The 18,809-nt window shown below is 35.1% G+C and overlaps 1 protein-coding gene across 1 annotated transcript in view; it reads left to right on the plus strand.

Moving 5' to 3' along the window:
• The window catches only part of LOC121417852 (MAM and LDL-receptor class A domain-containing protein 1-like), a 94,915-nt gene that overhangs the window by 73,185 nt on the left and 2,921 nt on the right, over positions 1–18,809 (plus strand). The window contains exons 56-66 of the mRNA XM_041611585.1: positions 220–384; positions 1,418–1,538; positions 2,133–2,249; positions 2,662–2,802; positions 3,520–3,782; positions 4,560–4,782; positions 6,023–6,172; positions 7,356–7,453; positions 8,741–8,905; positions 13,829–13,961; positions 15,000–15,125. Coding sequence (XP_041467519.1) covers positions 220–384; positions 1,418–1,538; positions 2,133–2,249; positions 2,662–2,802; positions 3,520–3,782; positions 4,560–4,782; positions 6,023–6,172; positions 7,356–7,453; positions 8,741–8,905; positions 13,829–13,961; positions 15,000–15,125 — 1,702 coding nt within the window. The remainder of the gene's footprint in view (positions 1–219; positions 385–1,417; positions 1,539–2,132; positions 2,250–2,661; positions 2,803–3,519; positions 3,783–4,559; positions 4,783–6,022; positions 6,173–7,355; positions 7,454–8,740; positions 8,906–13,828; positions 13,962–14,999; positions 15,126–18,809) is intronic.

Here is an 18,809-nt window from a genome sequence, read left to right on the forward strand (position 1 = left end):
CATCTAACAAAAAAATGATTCTAGCATTGTGTGTTAAGTGTGACTCACAGCTGTATTCTATGCATGGTGAATGCATTAGGAAAACACTTTGTCCATCGGAAAGGACGCAAATGTTGTTGTCAATATCGGGCTAACAATGATCGTAAATTGTAGATTAATGAATCATGGAATTGCCAAGATTCCCATTATAACAATGTAATGATTTATCCTTTTCTGTAGATTCGTTTCTGGGCATTCATGAACGGAGCCAATGTAAATCGTCTTAGTGTTCTAACCCAAGTATCAACCCATGATGACCCACAGAGAGCTTGGACTAAGGATAAATCTTTGGGAGATTTATGGAATAAGTTTTCAGTTCCTCTAGACATTGGATATAGATTCAAGGTAGAATATTGATTCATTAACCCTTAACATGCCATAAACATATCTGTGCATCTACTGGAGTGCCACAAACACATTTTCGTACAATGGTCATACAGCTATTGTTATGCCTATTGCATTTTGAGGAGTGCATTGCATGCATGAGTGATTCCATTGTTCAGTTCAGCTTATGGTCAAGAGGTTTAACATTATTGTCTCAGGAGTGATTCCCTTTTTATAAATAAAACAATTAAATATAGACTCTTTGAAAAAAATGGCACTTGCTGATTACAGTGAATGGCACCTTAAGAGTTAATTGTTTGAACCTAAAAGGCTGGAAAACTGGTTAAGCCGTGGACTTGCAACTACCTCAATGGCCGGAATACCAGCTTGAAACGATGTGACTTGAAAATCATGGGTTCTTAATGTCAGGTGATCTTTTAAGAATGACGTCATCTTGTGGATATACAGTCAATAATTCAGTTCAAAATTTCGTAAAACACAAATAGCAATATTTCTATTATAAGGTGAATATAGCATCTTTCGTTGTTTGAAGATTTGCATAGTGGCATGTACAATCACTGATGTGGTTTACGGTACACCACTGGGAGTGTTATAGAAACAGTGGATAGAAGAAGAAAAGAAATGGATAGGTGAAAAAGTGGAAATTTTAGAGTAGAGTAATCTTTCTTGAATGTAGTCCTGAAAAGGTCTCTCTTCTGCTTCTACTCATCATCTCTACTCGCCGACTCAATTTAGCCAGCATCTCCTCATCCATCCTACTACTCGAGCTGTTTTCAACTCATCAATCTCTTCTGGTTTACAGTCCTTTTCAGGACTATATTCAAGAAAGATTACTCTCAAATTTCCACTTTCTTGCCTATCCATTTCTTTGCTTCTTCTATCCACTGTTTCTATAACACTCCACATGATGTACCGTAAACCACATAGCGATAGCATCTTTCGTCTCATGCAAAAACTTGTACAAAAGAAAGCACTCGTGCCTATTAACTAAAAGATGAAAGCATTTTAATTCTTTCATTGTGTTTGAATGTAGGTATATTTTGAAGGCATCGCTGGGGGTCTAGATGATAACATAGCTATTGATGACATCACAATGACTCCTGGTTGTATCAAAGATCCTGATCAAACCTTACCAGTCACTGTCACACCAACGGGTGAGTGGAAAATAAAGATATTTGTTAATTGATTTAAGATTTAACTTTATTGAAAAATATGAAACAGCTTGAAGCCAGAGGCTGAATAGCAGATTTGTTAGTATTCTAAGATATCATAAAAGCTAGCATCAATTGAATAGAATTAAAAGATTGTCGGAAACTATTGCTCATTCAACATCAATGTAAAGATTCATTCTTAAATACAGAGCAGATCTAACATACTGTGTTACTTCCTTTGTAATGCCATGTTCCCTAGTGATTTTGCTATTTGACCTTTGACCTGTAACCTTAGATAGTTCACACTGAAGAGTTGGTCAAAGAGTTTTGTAATGATGGTACTTGCATCGATTCAAAGAAATTCAAATTCACTTTATTCACATGCATCAAAAGGTACAATGATACATGCACATACTATACATAAACAATAAGAACAATCAATACACAAGAAATTCAATATAATGACAAAAGGAAAAGGCAAAACCAATATCCAGGGGATGTACAGGAAAAGAATTATTGAGGCAAATCCTCCCAATGATATTGTTCTTTAACTTTATTCATGATTTGGGGTTTGCTTTTGTCCTTTTCCCTTTACAGATAGTCCACACTGTAGGGATGGTCAGAGAGCTTGTAATGACGGTACATGTATAGATTCAGAAAAGTTCTGTAACTTTATCTATGATTGTGATGATGCATCAGATGAGATAGACTGCCGTAAGTAGAATTTCTTTATTTTTCAAATCACTTCATTATAAACGACAGTTGCAGACAGCTTGGCTAGTAGAACTACAGAATTAGAATAGTTGATATGACAAACAACATTTAATCATATGTATGCATACCCCCACAGAAGCTAAATAAGACCACCTACTACCTCTAACTAGTCCATGGAGTCTATTGTCGGGTAATCAAAGGAATTACTGTACTTCAATTAATTACCTTTTTTTGTTTCTATGTTCATTTTCCCAAGTGGAATTGGAATACCCCTCTGTCATGCTTGGGGTTTCCCATTATCATATAAGGAATTGACCATTTTCCCTTGTAGATATTTGCCCATTATCCATCTAGAGTTCCCATTATGTTTAATGGAATTACCATTAATCACCTATGCTTTTATCCTATGCAGCATCTGCATGTGATTTTGATCTTGACATGTGTATGTGGAGACAAGGAGTGAATGATAACTTTGATTGGTCAAGATTCAACAACTCGGAGGCGGATAGTTATGCAGGTCCCATCTCGGACCATTCTACAGGAAGTCCTATGGGTGAGTAATAAGCTATTGGAATCCTTGCATCCGATTGGCTGTGAGCAACCTACTCTGAATATCACTGAATCTACTATTGCTAATGTTATTTCAAGTTGCAAAGTAAGTCTGTGGACATGATGGCATAAGTTCTGAAATTGTTCTATTTATGCAAATTGCAAATTCTCCTTTTTGCAATATATTACATTCTTCCTTTGAAAAGGGAGTAAAACTTACAGTGTATATATATAACAATTTATAAGAACAGCAGTAAAAATTCAAACTACAGCATAGACCAATATTTCTTTTATCAGAAAAGTTATTTGACAATTTAATAACTTTCATTGATAAGCATGATATGGGACCAGCCACCCCAAAGCCAACAATAATTCACCATTTGAAGTCAAATAGATAATAAGGTACAATAGTTTCTTTGACACAAGTTTTTGCAGACTGCTTAGAAGTTTCACTGAGAGTGCACATGATGCACATCTCATGCTTGAGTAAACCTCAAACTTCAAATGCTCTTTTCTCCTTATTTCTTAAAGCTCTCACTGACTTTCTTCTGCATTCAATCAAGTCCTCACATGGGTCATTGTTCATCAATTATGACAAGTTGTATAGCCTATCATCTTCAAACATAGAATTTGCTTTTTGTTTTTTCAATATCACTAAAAGTCAAAATTCATGTATGAAATATGCTCTCCTGAAGCAGTCTTTGCATGTGTTCTATTCTAGGTATCTACTACTATGTTGATGGTCTGACAAGCAGTAAGAACCATCATGCAACCTTGATCAGTCCTACCTATGGTCAAGCAGGGACGGACTGTATAGCATCTGTGTGGTACTACATCTATGGTTCCTCATATGGTAACCTGGAGATCAAACGTAGAGTGGACGGTGAAGAGAGGACATTGATGGCTATTGATGAGGGCAATGTGGTCAGTGAGGAATGGACACAGGCCAGAATCAGCCTTCCACCATGTTTGTCAAACTTCAATGTAAGTCATAATGATGGTAATTGATAATGATATTGATAATGATGATTATAAGAAAATTATTATAAAACTTCAGTTCCGAAAACAATTCTCCCAACATGCCCTGCTATTATTATTACCTTGGCTTTAGATGGACTGCCTTGTTGCTCAAGCTTTCAAGGAATTTCCTTCCACCAGATACCCATTCACTTCACCTCAATAAATGTCTCAAATTTATATTGCGCAACTAATTGTTGGTTTTGAGGTGTCTGGTAGCAAAATATTTTTATTGGTCAGGAGCCTTTTTACAACAACTTAATTTTAACTGTGCAATTACTGTAACTACCCTGAAAACCTTGATTGCGAACGGCTGCTGAGTAAGGTTACAATTGAGGTTGGTTTCAGAATGAACCCTTGACTTACATACATCTATAACCAAGTTGAATTCTTCTTTAAGTGAATCTGACCCATATACATGTATAGAAGTGGGTGATTCATAAAGCTGTTTGTGAGTCAACACTAAACAGACTGGGCTATTTTGATGCTAAAGAAGACAGGGGGTGGGAGGCTGATTGGCCCCCTCCTCCCTCTTATGATCTTGGTCGTCGATCGCCATAATCTACAAAACTAATTATGTGAAAAATATCATTGCTAATTAATTATTTGTATTTATGAATAAGAAATCAAAACTTGAAAGTTGTGGTTGATCGTATCAATTGCATCTTTTTGTAAGACGGGGCACGGGACTTTTCTAGGCAAGACCCATGTAATGTTAATGTCTCTTATTCAATCTTAACACAGATACTGATAGAAGCAGGAAACCAGCAGTCAATTACAGCCTCTGGTGGCTATGCCATTGATGATATCCGCTTTGACCATTGTGCCTTCACTGAGTATGACCAATCTTGTCCTACAGACTTCTATCAATGCAGTGATCAACATTGCTATTATCAAGATCACAAGTGTGATCTCAATAAGGACTGTTGCACAGATACCGGCAATGGCAACGATGAAAACAACTGCGGTAAATTGAATTTAGATATTGTAAATTGAGTAACATACATGAATGAATAAACTAACTGCCAAAGTTCATAATAATTCAATTTAAGTAAAACAAGAATAACACAAAAAGTTGTTTAAATTTGTCCAATGATGATTATTGTCACTTTTTCATTCAATGGTCACTGTTGGTTAATCCAACAGGGAGGCAGCGTAGCTTAGTCGGTTAGAGCGCCTGTTCTGGATAAGACCATACATGTAGATCTCAACATGCGTGGGTTCGAGTCCAGCAGCATGCCCGAAGACGTCTAACAAAAAAATCTGATGCTAGCTGTGTGTTGCCTCAACGCAGTGTTCTGTGCGGGTGTGAATGTTGGAAAATACTCCGTCCATCGGAAAGGACGCAAATTTTGTTCCCATGTATGGGAGAGTAACAACCTATGCACGTTAAAACCAATACACTATTTGTCAAAGAGTAGGGTGTTCACCCGGTGTATTGAACCTGCCGGTCCCCGGTACTACAATTCTGCCAGAATCCTCAGGATTGAAGGAGGCAGTCAGTGTAGATTGAAACCTTGAAATCTAATCCATGACATCCTGTTCTTGAACCAGACACCTCTATTATCATGACGACAAACTTCCATTTGAGAACACTATACCCCAGTTCCCCTTCTCATCAATTCTCTTCTCCAGCCGTAACTGCCTCAAGATAGCAATTTAAGTATCAAAACACCTGTTTCTTGACGTTGGTCCAAAGATAAAACAACAGCCCGGCATATACAGTCACAGCAGGGGGCCACACACGATGGGATGCATGCGCAGCGCTGAGTGCGGTCCCTGTAAGCATGCCGTCATTTTTATTCGCTTACTTTCCTTATTCCGAGGTCGATTTTCTTCGTTCGAAATTGAAAATGGACTAACATTGGGTTACTGAATACAATATGCCTTTGAAAACGTGATTAAATATGGAATACAATAATTTCATTCCGAAGGTCCTACTACAGGCAGAGAAGTCTTACGTAATAGCGCAGCTGTTATTTATCTTTTCGTCCTTTGCTCAATGCTCATATACTGGCCTGTGGGGGTGAAATTGAGACAGCGGGGATTACCCCTGGATTACTTGGCCAAGCGCGGTTGATAAGGGCTTGGAAATGAGTTTTAGGAGATCCAAATGGAAAATGGGGTACAACACCGCAGTTCGCAATCTGAACTGCGGTATTGTTTCAAAGGGAAGTTTGACGTAATGTTATTGATATTTCTTTCAGGATCTTACAAGCAATGTGATTTTGAGGGTGATTTGTGTAGTTCAATCTGGAGCCATCTAGCAGCACCCGAGGATGATTTTGATTGGACGAGAGTACAAGCTCTTAAGATGAGTCAGATTACCTTTGATCATACTACAGATACAGGAAACGGTAAGCCATAAATTATATACTTTGGCCCATATTCTGACGTCAGGTTCAACCTACACCATGGTCTAACTGTTAGCAAAAAATATGCAAAGACAAATATGTCAAAATTGTCCTTGTATGTTTTTTATGTTTACTGTGCTCTTTCCAAACTCATGAATGACAGAAAATGGTGCACCATGAATTACATGTAGATACTTTGGCCCATATTCCGAGGTCAAGTTGAACCTAGACCTTGGTCTAATTCTCTGCAGAAATATGGAAAGCCAAATATGTCAAAATTGTCCTCATTGAATACATGTATGTTTATTATGATACCGTTCTCTTTCCTAACTTGTGAATGGTGAAGAAAGCTATCCTATTTATCCTGCGGAAACAGTTGAGAATGATTTGAGAGAAAGTGCGATACATTGAAGTATGCTATATAACTATTGGCTATCCATAGTTAATCCACAACTTCAGAACAGTTTCAATTAAACCCAACTTCAGAATACGGGCCTTTATATTCATTTGGTCTACAAGCAATAATTGGCCAACTTTTCAATATTATAAATAAATATTCCTTCAATTTGATACTGAGATTGGCCAACTTTTCAATATTATAAATAAATATTCCTTCAATTTGATACTGAGATAATGAAGTGCGTTACAGAATATTATCAATGTCATTGAATCCCAGCATGTCAGCACACAATATACACTTCTTCCACTCTTTGGGGAGCATCCCAACAAGAGTTCCAAGACTCAATTGCTAGGAATATAGAGCTTTCGCATCCTTTCTGGCTGCTCATGTAGCATGAAGTAGACAGCACGGTTGTAGACCGGTTAGCAATTCACCACATTTGGTTTACCCTTTACGGCGCCAATATAACTTGAAAAGTGGTGAATTTTATGAAATAGTCTAATATATCAGACCCCATTACCTTCTATTCCTACTTCACTTTACAGGTGGCTCAAGCTGTAATGGGTTTAAAGTGTTACAACTTTTCATGTGAACTAGATGAAAAGAATTTCAGGAAGGTTTGGCGAAATTCTTGATATTGCCTTTATTCCAGATATAACACCTGTTTGGTCATAAACAGCTTTATCACAGGATGGGGTCTTAGTCTTAAACAAACAAGCAAATAAAATAACTAGGAATGCCTTAACAATAATCTAAGCCATATCACTTCAATATTTGTTTTATCAGGATATTACATGTATATGGATCCACAAAACAGAGCACAGAGTGGTGACAAGACACAACTTGGCAGCTACATTATTCAAGCAAGCAATACTAACTGCAAGGTAAGTCAGTTTTGAAAAGTTGTACCAGTCTTTCTTGGTTATCTTTCTCCTTCACTGCTGATGTTTCATGCACATCTTTCTGCAAAAGGTTAAAGGGGAATCCAACCCAAATAAAAACTTGTTTTTATAAGGAAAAGAAAAATCAGACAAGTTGATAGGTGAAAGTTTGAACAATATTGGACAAGCAAAAAGAAAGATATGAATTTTTAAGTTATAAATATTGGTAATCACTATGCCCATGGAGATTTCAAATTGGCCGCATATGGGATGTCATAGTGATGTAAGGCAAGGACTACTCTTCCATGTACTCCAATACATATTATGGCTAAAATGTCATTTTTCCCAAAAGTTTTATTTCAAATTATATTTTTCTTTCCTGAGGGCATAAAACAATATACTACATGGGTTATATTTAGATTACTGCCCCAGGGAAATGGGTACTTAGGAGAAAACCACAAATCCCTGATAATAAAGTACATGGCCTATGGGAAAGTTGTCCTTGCCCCTTGTCATAATTTACTTACCCAGTTGCCAATTTGAAATCTACATAGTATTAGTGATCTCAATTTTAAAGCAGCCATAACTTTCTTATTGCTTGTCCAATTTCTTTCAAACTTTCACCATTCTGTTTAATTTATTTTTCTCCTTCCCAACACAACATTTTATGGCCAAGGCTGGATTCCCCCTTTAAAAGATTTCCAGAGTTTGCATCCAGCCACTGGCCTGAACTACATTTTAATTCTGAAGCTGAAGCTAAATTTCCAACTTGGGATCAAATTTTCTTAGAATAGGTTTTTATGTTGCCAGAGATTTCAAACAGGAATTGCATTTTTTTTCCATAAAAAGGGGAATAATTCAGAGATATATAGACTTTGTGTATTTGATATGAAACAATAATTTGCATGAAATGATCAGTCTTCACCTGTCCACCCACACTTTTCTCCACATTAACCTACCCATCACTGTTATATGCATTAAATCTGAAAAATAATGGACATGAGGAGCGTTTCGTGAAAGGACTTGTCATGTGTTTTAGGTGACAACTCTTTGTTTATTCTGACAGTTACCATAGTAATGTAATTTCTCGGGCAAATACATTCAAGAAAAGTTGTAAAACAAGAGACGTTGATGAATGCTACACTGATACATTTGCAACTTTCTCACAATTTTTTTTCTTTTTATTACTTTGTTGAATGTTAGTGTATTACATGTACAAAGAATTCTGTATGCTTCTTCTTTGATGAAGGAATGTTTGTATAAACGAATTGTAATGTTTAATCTATGTAGATGCGGTTTTTCTATTACATGACTGGGATAAATGGAGGAACACTCAACGTCTACACCCGTACTATGGTAGGAGGCCCTCTATTGTTGAGATGGACTGATGCAGTTGATCGAGGCCTAATGTGGATGAAGGAGGTCATTACTCTAAACAGTGATGATATGTTTCAGGTAATAGAACCCTCTCCTACAAAAGATTCATTCTTTATAACGGACATGTATGTTTTACTTCATCTGTAGGTTCTTAGTTTGAGAAGCAAAAAAACTTGTAATGATCATATACTTATTTTTCATACAGTGTATTTTGAATGTGAGGGTATTTGAAGACCAATCTTTTGGATTGGATATTTTTTTAACGATATGGTTATTGAATATCATGCAAAGAAATTAATAGCTTATTATTATAAAACTGTTCTACCAGCAGATTACAATTAACCTGATCCTGTTATTATCATCATTATTATAAAACTGTTCTACCAGCAGATTACAATTAACCTGATCCTGTTATTATCATCATTGTTATAAAACTGTTCTACCAGCGGATCACATTTAACCTGATCCTGTTATTATCATTATTATAAAACTGTTCTACCAGCAGATCACAATTAACCTGATCTTGTTATTATCATTATTATTATAAAACTGTTCTACCAGCAGATCACAATTAACCTGATCTTGTTATTATCATTATTATTATAAAACTGTTCTACCAGCGGATCACAATTAACCTGATCCTGTTATTATCATCTTAATTATAAAACTGTTCTACCAGCAGATCACAATTAACCTGATCCTGTTATTATCATCATTATTATAAAACTGTTCTACCAGCAGATCACAATTAACCTGATCCTGTTATTATCATCTTAATTATAAAACTGTTTTACCAGCAGATCACAATTAACCTGATCCTGTTATTATCATCATTATTATTAAACTGTTCTACCAGCGGATCACATTTAACCTGATCCTGTTATTATCATTATTATTAAACTGTTCTACCAGCGGATCACATTTAACCTGATCCTGTTATTATCATTAATATTATAAAACTTTTCTACCAGCAGATCACAATTAACCTGATCCTGTTATTATCATCATTATTATTAAACTGTTCTACCAGCGGATCACATTTAACCTGATCCTGTTATTATCATTATTATTAAACTGTTCTACCAGCGGATCACATTTAACCTGATCCTGTTATTATCATTATTATTAAACTGTTCTACCAGCGGATCACATTTAACCTGATCCTGTTATTATCATTAATATTATAAAACTTTTCTACCAGCAGATCACAATTAACCTGATCCTGTTATTATCATTAATATTTTAAAACTGTTCTACCAGCAGATCACAATTAACCTGATCCTGTTATTATCATCATTATTATTAAACTGTTCTACCAGCGGATCACATTTAACCTGATCCTGTTATTATCATTATTATTAAACTGTTCTACCAGCGGATCACATTTAACCTGATCCTGTTATTATCATTAATATTATAAAACTTTTCTACCAGCAGATCACAATTAACCTGATCCTGTTATTATCATCATTATTATTAAACTGTTCTGCCAGCGGATCACATTTAACCTGATCCTGTTATTATCATTATTATTAAACTGTTCTACCAGCGGATCACATTTAACCTGATCCTGTTATTATCATTATTATTAAACTGTTCTACCAGCGGATCACATTTAACCTGATCCTGTTATTATCATTAATATTATAAAACTTTTCTACCAGCAGATCACAATTAACCTGATCCTGTTATTATCATTAATATTATAAAACTGTTCTACCAGCAGATCACAATTAACCTGATCCTGTTATTATCATCATTATTATTAAACTGTTCTACCAGCGGATCACATTTAACCTGATCCTGTTATTATCATTATTATTAAACTGTTCTACCAGCGGATCACATTTAACCTGATCCTGTTATTATCATTATTATTAAACTGTTCTACCAGCGGATCACATTTAACCTGATCCTGTTATTATCATTATTATTATAAAACTGTTCTACCAGCAGATCACAATTAACCTGATCTTGTTATTATCACTATTATTATAAAACTGTTCTACCAGCGGATCACAATTAACCTGATCTTGTTATTATCATCTTAATTATAAAACTGTTCTACCAGCAGATCACAATTAACCTGATCCTGTTATTATCATCATTATTATAAAACTGTTCTACCAGCGGATCACAATTAACCTGATCCTGTTATTATCATCTTAATTATAAAACTGTTTTACCAGCAGATCACAATTAACCTGATCCTGTTATTATCATCATTATTATTAAACTGTTCTACCAGCGGATCACATTTAACCTGATCCTGTTATTATCATTATTATTAAACTGTTCTACCAGCGGATCACATTTAACCTGATCCTGTTATTATCATTAATATTATAAAACTTTTCTACCAGCAGATCACAATTAACCTGATCCTGTTATTATCATCATTATTATTAAACTGTTCTACCAGCGGATCACATTTAACCTGATCCTGTTATTATCATTATTATTAAACTGTTCTACCAGCGGATCACATTTAACCTGATCCTGTTATTATCATTATTATTAAACTGTTCTACCAGCGGATCACATTTAACCTGATCCTGTTATTATCATTAATATTATAAAACTTTTCTACCAGCAGATCACAATTAACCTGATCCTGTTATTATCATTAATATTTTAAAACTGTTCTACCAGCAGATCACAATTAACCTGATCCTGTTATTATCATCATTATTATTAAACTGTTCTACCAGCGGATCACATTTAAATTGATCCTGTTATTATCATTATTATTAAACTGTTCTACCAGCAGATCACATTTAACCTGATCCTGTTATTATCATTAATATTATAAAACTTTTCTACCAGCAGATCACAATTAACCTGATCCTGTTATTATCATCATTATTATTAAACTGTCCTACCAGCGGATCACATTTAACCTGATCCTGTTATTATCATTATTATTAAACTGTTCTACCAGCGGATCACATTTAACCTGATCCTGTTATTATCATTAATATTATAAAACTTTTCTACCAGCAGATCACAATTAACCTGATCCTGTTATTATCATCATTATTATTAAACTGTTCTACCAGCGGATCACATTTAACCTGATCCTGTTATTATCATTATTATTAAACTGTTCTACCAGCGGATCACATTTAACCTGATCCTGTTATTATCATTATTATTAAACTGTTCTACCAGCGGATCACATTTAACCTGATCCTGTTATTATCATTAATATTATAAAACTTTTCTACCAGCAGATCACAATTAACCTGATCCTGTTATTATCATCTTAATTATTATCATCATTATTATTAAACTGTTCTACCAGCGGATCACATTTAACCTGATCCTGTTATTATCATTATTATTAAACTGTTCTACCAGCGGATCACATTTAACCTGATCCTGTTATTATCATTATTATTAAACTGTTCTACCAGCGGATCACATTTAACCTGATCCTGTTATTATCATTAATATTATAAAACTTTTCTACCAGCAGATCACAATTAACCTGATCCTGTTATTATCATTAATATTTTAAAACTGTTCTACCAGCAGATCACAATTAACCTGATCCTGTTATTATCATCATTATTATTAAACTGTTCTACCAGCGGATCACATTTAACCTGATCCTGTTATTATCATTATTATTAAACTGTTCTACCAGCGGATCACATTTAACCTGATCCTGTTATTATCATTAATATTATAAAACTTTTATACCAGCAGATCACAATTAACCTGATCCTGTTATTATCATCATTATTATTAAACTGTTCTACCAGCGGATCACATTTAACCTGATCCTGTTATTATCATTATTATTAAACTGTTCTACCAGCGGATCACATTTAACCTGATCCTGTTATTATCATTATTATTAAACTGTTCTACCAGCGGATCACATTTAACCTGATCCTGTTATTATCATTAATATTATAAATCTTTTCTACCAGCAGATCACAATTAACCTGATCCTGTTATTATCATTAATATTTTAAAACTGTTCTACCAGCAGATCACAATTAACCTGATCCTGTTATTATCATCATTATTATTAAACTGTTCTACCAGCGGATCACATTTAAATTGATCCTGTTATTATCATTATTATTAAACTGTTCTACCAGCGGATCACATTTAACCTGATCCTGTTATTATCATTAATATTATAAAACTTTTCTACCAGCAGATCACAATTAACCTGATCCTGTTATTATCATCATTATTATTAAACTGTTCTACCAGCGGATCACATTTAACCTGATCCTGTTATTATCATTATTATTAAACTGTTCTACCAGCGGATCACATTTAACCTGATCCTGTATTATCATTATTATTAAACTGTTCTACCAGCGGATCACATTTAACCTGATCCTGTTATTATCATTAATATTATAAAACTTTTCTACCAGCAGATCACAATTAACCTGATCCTGTTATTATCATTAATATTATAAAACTGTTCTACCAGCAGATCACAATTAACCTGATCCTGTTATTATCATCATTATTATTAAACTGTTCTACCAGCGGATCACATTTAACCTGATCCTGTTATTATCATTATTATTAAACTGTTCTACCAGCGGATCACATTTAACCTGATCCTGTTATTATCATTATTATTAAACTGTTCTACCAGCGGATCACATTTAACCTGATCCTGTTATTATCATTAATATTATAAAACTGTTCTACCAGCGGATCACAATTAACCTGATCCTGTTATTATCATTATTATTAAAATGTTCTACCAGCGGATCACAATTAACCTGATCCTGTTATTATCATCATTATTATAAAACTGTTCTACCAGCAGATCACAATTAACCTGATCCTGTTATTATCATTATTATTAAACTGTTCTACCAGCAGATCACAATTAACCTGATCCTTTTATTATCATTATTATTATTAAACTGTTATACCAGCGGACCCTGCTTCACATAATTATGTTATTGGTATTATTATTATTATCATATATTTTTGATGAATAATTGGATCTTGATATAGGTCATCATAGAAGGTGTCAAAGGTCAAGGTTCAACTGGAATCCTGGCTATTGATGATACAACCTTTACTCCTGATTGTCGTGTCTCTGGATCTAGTCTTCCTGTCCTTACTACAGGGGTACCTACTACCACTGGTAAGAATTATCTTAGTAAAATTCTCAAGCTACAATGTCACACACACACAAAAAAAAATTTGGTACAACTGTGCAATTCCATAGTATAATGATTTTAAAGCAGATACGAACCAATAACGCTATCTCGAGTCCTCAACTACTCTTTACTTGGCCAGTTTCCTGACCCATAATGCTAGTGTAGTCAAGTAATATATACCCACTTGAATAATAACATGTTAATTAGCTGCTCAATACATTATACCCCTATAATTATGTTACCAAGGAGCAAAACAATTACCTTTGTTATCAAATCATTTAAGTTTCTGTAAACAAGTACAATTACAGGTCAATTTATTATTTGTATAGTATTTATCTGGAAACATATATTTTAAGATTATGTATTTGTAACACACAGTCAATGAGAGGCCACACACAGTTCATTCCCCCTTTTATAGTAAAATATGTAATTTATAATATTACTAATAATTTTTGTGGAGTGCTCAGTACACAAAGAAAGAGGAAAGAGAAAGAAAATAAAGATGGAGTCATGACATTTGAAATAAAAGAAGCCTTAAATAGGGAGGTCTGCAGGTAACATATGTTTTTGCAATTTCTTATGCATTCCTTTGTTTCTTTACCTTTAGTTTTTCATTGTTTTTTGATGAATTTTTCTCGGGGACTCTTTTAAGATCATAAACAGCATAAAATAAATCAATTTAGACCAGCAAAACTAAACATAATCATGCATTTATGGTTTTGGTTGAAAACACAATTTGCTTTGACTGTGTACAAAAAAAAAAATTTGGAGCAATTTTTGGTCTTTGATGCACTTACAAAATGTTGCATGATTTTGGAACCGCATACCCAGACGTTGCAAATTTGGTCTCAAAAGATATGCAAGACTTAAAAGTAAAAACTCAGCGTGCGGCGTAATAAAAAAAATTCACGCAGTAAAAATATTGTGCGATAGGTTTAAAAAATTGCATGTATAATGCCTTTTGTTTGCTTATTGTGTAAGAATCTACCTCTGCATTATTTCTTTTTTTTTATTTGCCTCAGTGCCAACTACATCTACCAAGCCTAGCAGTAAGCCATCATCACCATCACAAACTAATGTTATAACTACAACTGCAGAACCTACAAAGCAGCAAGGCACTCACAGCCCACTGAAGGGTGGTACTAACAGTATGTATCTATTATATGAGTGCCTCTTATCACAATACTCTATGATTGATCATAGGGAAGGAGTTTGAAACTGATTGCATTGTCATTATGTGGATTCATTCATGATGATAAACCTAAATGATCAGTTGCATAAGATGCCTTTAACATAGGCAACTTGTCAGATGTCTGTGCCATGTCTGATAGCAGGAATCCTACTGTGAGGATGCTATTCAAATTTTCATTGCAGCTTTCCTGCCGTCCTTATCGTTCATCTCTGGTGACTGATGATTTGTAATGAAAATCTTCTACAAGAAAGATATGTATGGCTTTTCAAAAAGTCAGCTTTTGAAAAAGTTCTTTGATCTTAGCGATTGTTTGCAGGGTTGACTTTTGAAATCAATTGCATTTGTCATTACGTGCAATCAGTCAGAAAAGTTTCCTTTGTGATCAATCACTGGGTTTTGTCTTTCAGGGTAAGTTATCATCACAATTACCAGTTGTATTGTTATTCATAATGAACATTTACATGTAAGTACTACTACAAGGCCACCCTTTCAAACGGAAAAAATTGTAATTTGAATGATGATTCTAGGAAAAAATAAGGCACGATGTGTGAAACTAAACTAGAATCACGAACACTGATCACAGTCACGAATTCAAAATCTATTCCGGCATTGAATTTCAGTTTCACTCAAAGGACGCTACAAATTTACTGTGTGAAAGGTCTGATGATTCTACAGATAAATTGCCATCGTAATTACAATGATGATTCAACATTCACGTGTGAAAAGGCCCTAACCAACGAACGTAGAGGGCAGCAACACACAAGCGTGTTGCTCTAAGGAAGGTCAACTCGATACGCGCATGCAACTGAGCTGCGCGCATATTTTATTGTTCATGACAACGAAATCAAATGCCGATCAAATACAACAACAAATTAGTAGTGATCAAGAAACGAATATGAAAGAATATGACTACAACGATATCAAAGATAACATTAAAAAATATGTTGAGGGATATACATAAATATGAAAACATACTTTGATATTTAAAACTTTACAAATACAAGTTTCAGGAAACTAAAATCATTACCAAATCGGTGATTGTTGTTATCAGCGATTTCACCAGACGGCTGAATTAGGTGATTTGCGCCGAGACGATTTTGTGACCACTCGCAAAGCATTTCGGGATTGAATATGTCCCCCTTATTTTCTCTGGGCTCTTCGCTGAACCCATCATCATTCTAAGCTTAAGCTACATTATGCTCCGTCGTCTGCTTAGATTTCAACCCCCTAGTCTAGCACTGGTACTTGTTCTGCTAGGCGTCGATCAGCATTTATCTGCAGTCCATATAGGCCGTGACTCATTTATTTATTTATTTATTTATTAGAGCAGGCAGCAATGCCAATGGGTATTAAAAAATAATTCACGTATCTATCAGTTGTATGTTATTTCTTTTCACAATTTTCCCCAAAACTTATAAATTTAGAAATACATTCCAATCAGTAATAAGTGAAGTCTACATCTAACCTAGATCTTGATCATGTTGATCGATAGACCAAAAGCTTCAGTCTCTGTATTTTGGTTGCTCTGCTGAACTGCGCTGGCTCACTCACCGATGGAGATTATAGTAAAATGTCAGAAATTGTTGAATAAATCCCCAGAAACGACGGTTATTCCTGTCTAGTTGATCGATAGACCCAAGTCTAAAGATCTAACTTTATTTGTCTAACTAGACAAATGCTCTGACCAGTCTCGATCTGTTTGTTGAAGATGTTGTTCCACACTGGATATCTAAGTAGATCTAGAATATATATAGATCTAGCACGACTTGTTGGTATGAGATAGTCTATGCAACAATAACAAAAATACTAAAATAATAATAAACTCAAAACAGATGAATTCCACATTGTCTTTATGACGCCTAAATCTAGACCATTTGAGGGTTGGTCCATGCAAGCTAAGTTTGGTTCAATTAAGGCCAGCCTGCATGGGCTAGCCGCTAGGAGGTTATGATTTTTTAGTCCGTTAAATGCCTACAGGGTAAAGTCTAGAACTAGAAGATTTAATGGTTGACAAGTTACCGTTAGGCCTTACCGTTAGGCATGAAATCTTTAAAATTCAGTTAGAAAATGCATAAAAATAAAATCACGACGAGCTCAGTCACTTTGCTCTTTCACTTTCGAAATTTCTCCAAAAAAATACGCGTTCTGCCAGCCAAGCCCAGGCCATGCAGGCCCAGGAAAATTTACCAATTCTTGCAATATGGCAAACAAATTATGTAAAAGTCTTTGATTGCACAGAATCAATGGTCAAATTAAGATATGGATGCTGTCTATCAAATCTACTTTCTGCCCAAAATCATAAATTAAGATGGTGTAAAATCTATCTAGCTCCCATTTCTTCTAGTCTAGGCCTAGATCTAAGTATAACTAAGGTTAAGTCTAACGCAAAACGATGATGGCACTCTGCAAACGATGTAACATTGCAATCAATTTCCCAGAATTGGCTGATTTTTCTTAGAAATTATTGAAGAAAACCAGGGAAAATGTGAATAGGTGGCCGTTTATTCAAGCTTTAATTTGGCTTTGGAAGTTTGGTTGCTCAATGATTATCGACCTGCGACGCAGCGCCTGGCTGTGCAGCTCAGCTGCAGCGCAGCGCGCAGCCAATGCAATGCATCCGATGCATGGGGGGTTTTTTCGCCGTCCATAGTCTCGGACTCGAAGTTGAAATTTAGACCCGGATTTCGGGGATTCGGCGCCTTGTTTTAAAATTTATAGACTTAAAAGTCAAATGCAATTTAAAATTTGAAATCTGACCTTGAACAATCATCGTTGATAAACATCAGCCCTGAAGCAATTGCACTTCAAATCAGACCAGGCAAATTAGACGTCATTGTGTATGTTGCTAGAAGATCTATGACGAGTCGACTGAAGCCCCAGCGCATCATCAAGTAGCTACGCGACCGGCCCAGACTCGGCGCACCCAGGCCAGAAAAATGACCTCGATTATTACGGTGGTTGTCTATGCATTTATTAGTGGTGCAGCGAAATTCAGCAGAGGAAAAGAAGAGATAAGAGGTATCCTCGTCATAGACATAATATTCCAAAATGAGAAAAAATGTCAAAATCATGATTATTTAAGCTAAATAATTTCTTTAAAAATAAAATTAATATTTTTAATATTTCTACCTAGAATAACCGACCTAATAATTGTTCATTAAAAATATTTAAAATTAACAAATGAAAAAAAATCAACTCGACAAATTTCCGAAAAGTCCCCCTTATTTTTTAGAGTGGTCACAAAATTCGAGCGGAGTTGACCTTCCTTAGAGCAACACGCTTGTGTGTTGCTGCCCTCTACGTTCGTTGGCCCTAACTCATATCAAATTGGGGATTATGAATGAAATATTTTCCAAACAGTCCAATAATAATAATAATAATCCGCTTTTATATAGCGCTTAATCCATCGGAACGACGTCTCTAAGCGCTTTACAGATATATTATTACCCCGGTCATCGGATTCAATCAGTCATTCCCGCACACAATGTGTGCACATCCTCCACTCCCTGGGGAGTATTCCAGTCAGTCGCCTGTGAGGCGCACACAGTACTGGACAAGCTACAATGACTTTCACATCCTACCGGGTACCCATTTAGCACCTGGGTCGAGAGTGGCAAAGTGTGGATTAACGCCTTGCCAA

The sequence above is a fragment of the Lytechinus variegatus genome, chromosome 6 (genome assembly GCF_018143015.1).
Source record: "Lytechinus variegatus isolate NC3 chromosome 6, Lvar_3.0, whole genome shotgun sequence".
NCBI classification, from domain to species: Eukaryota; Metazoa; Echinodermata; class Echinoidea; order Temnopleuroida; family Toxopneustidae; genus Lytechinus; species Lytechinus variegatus.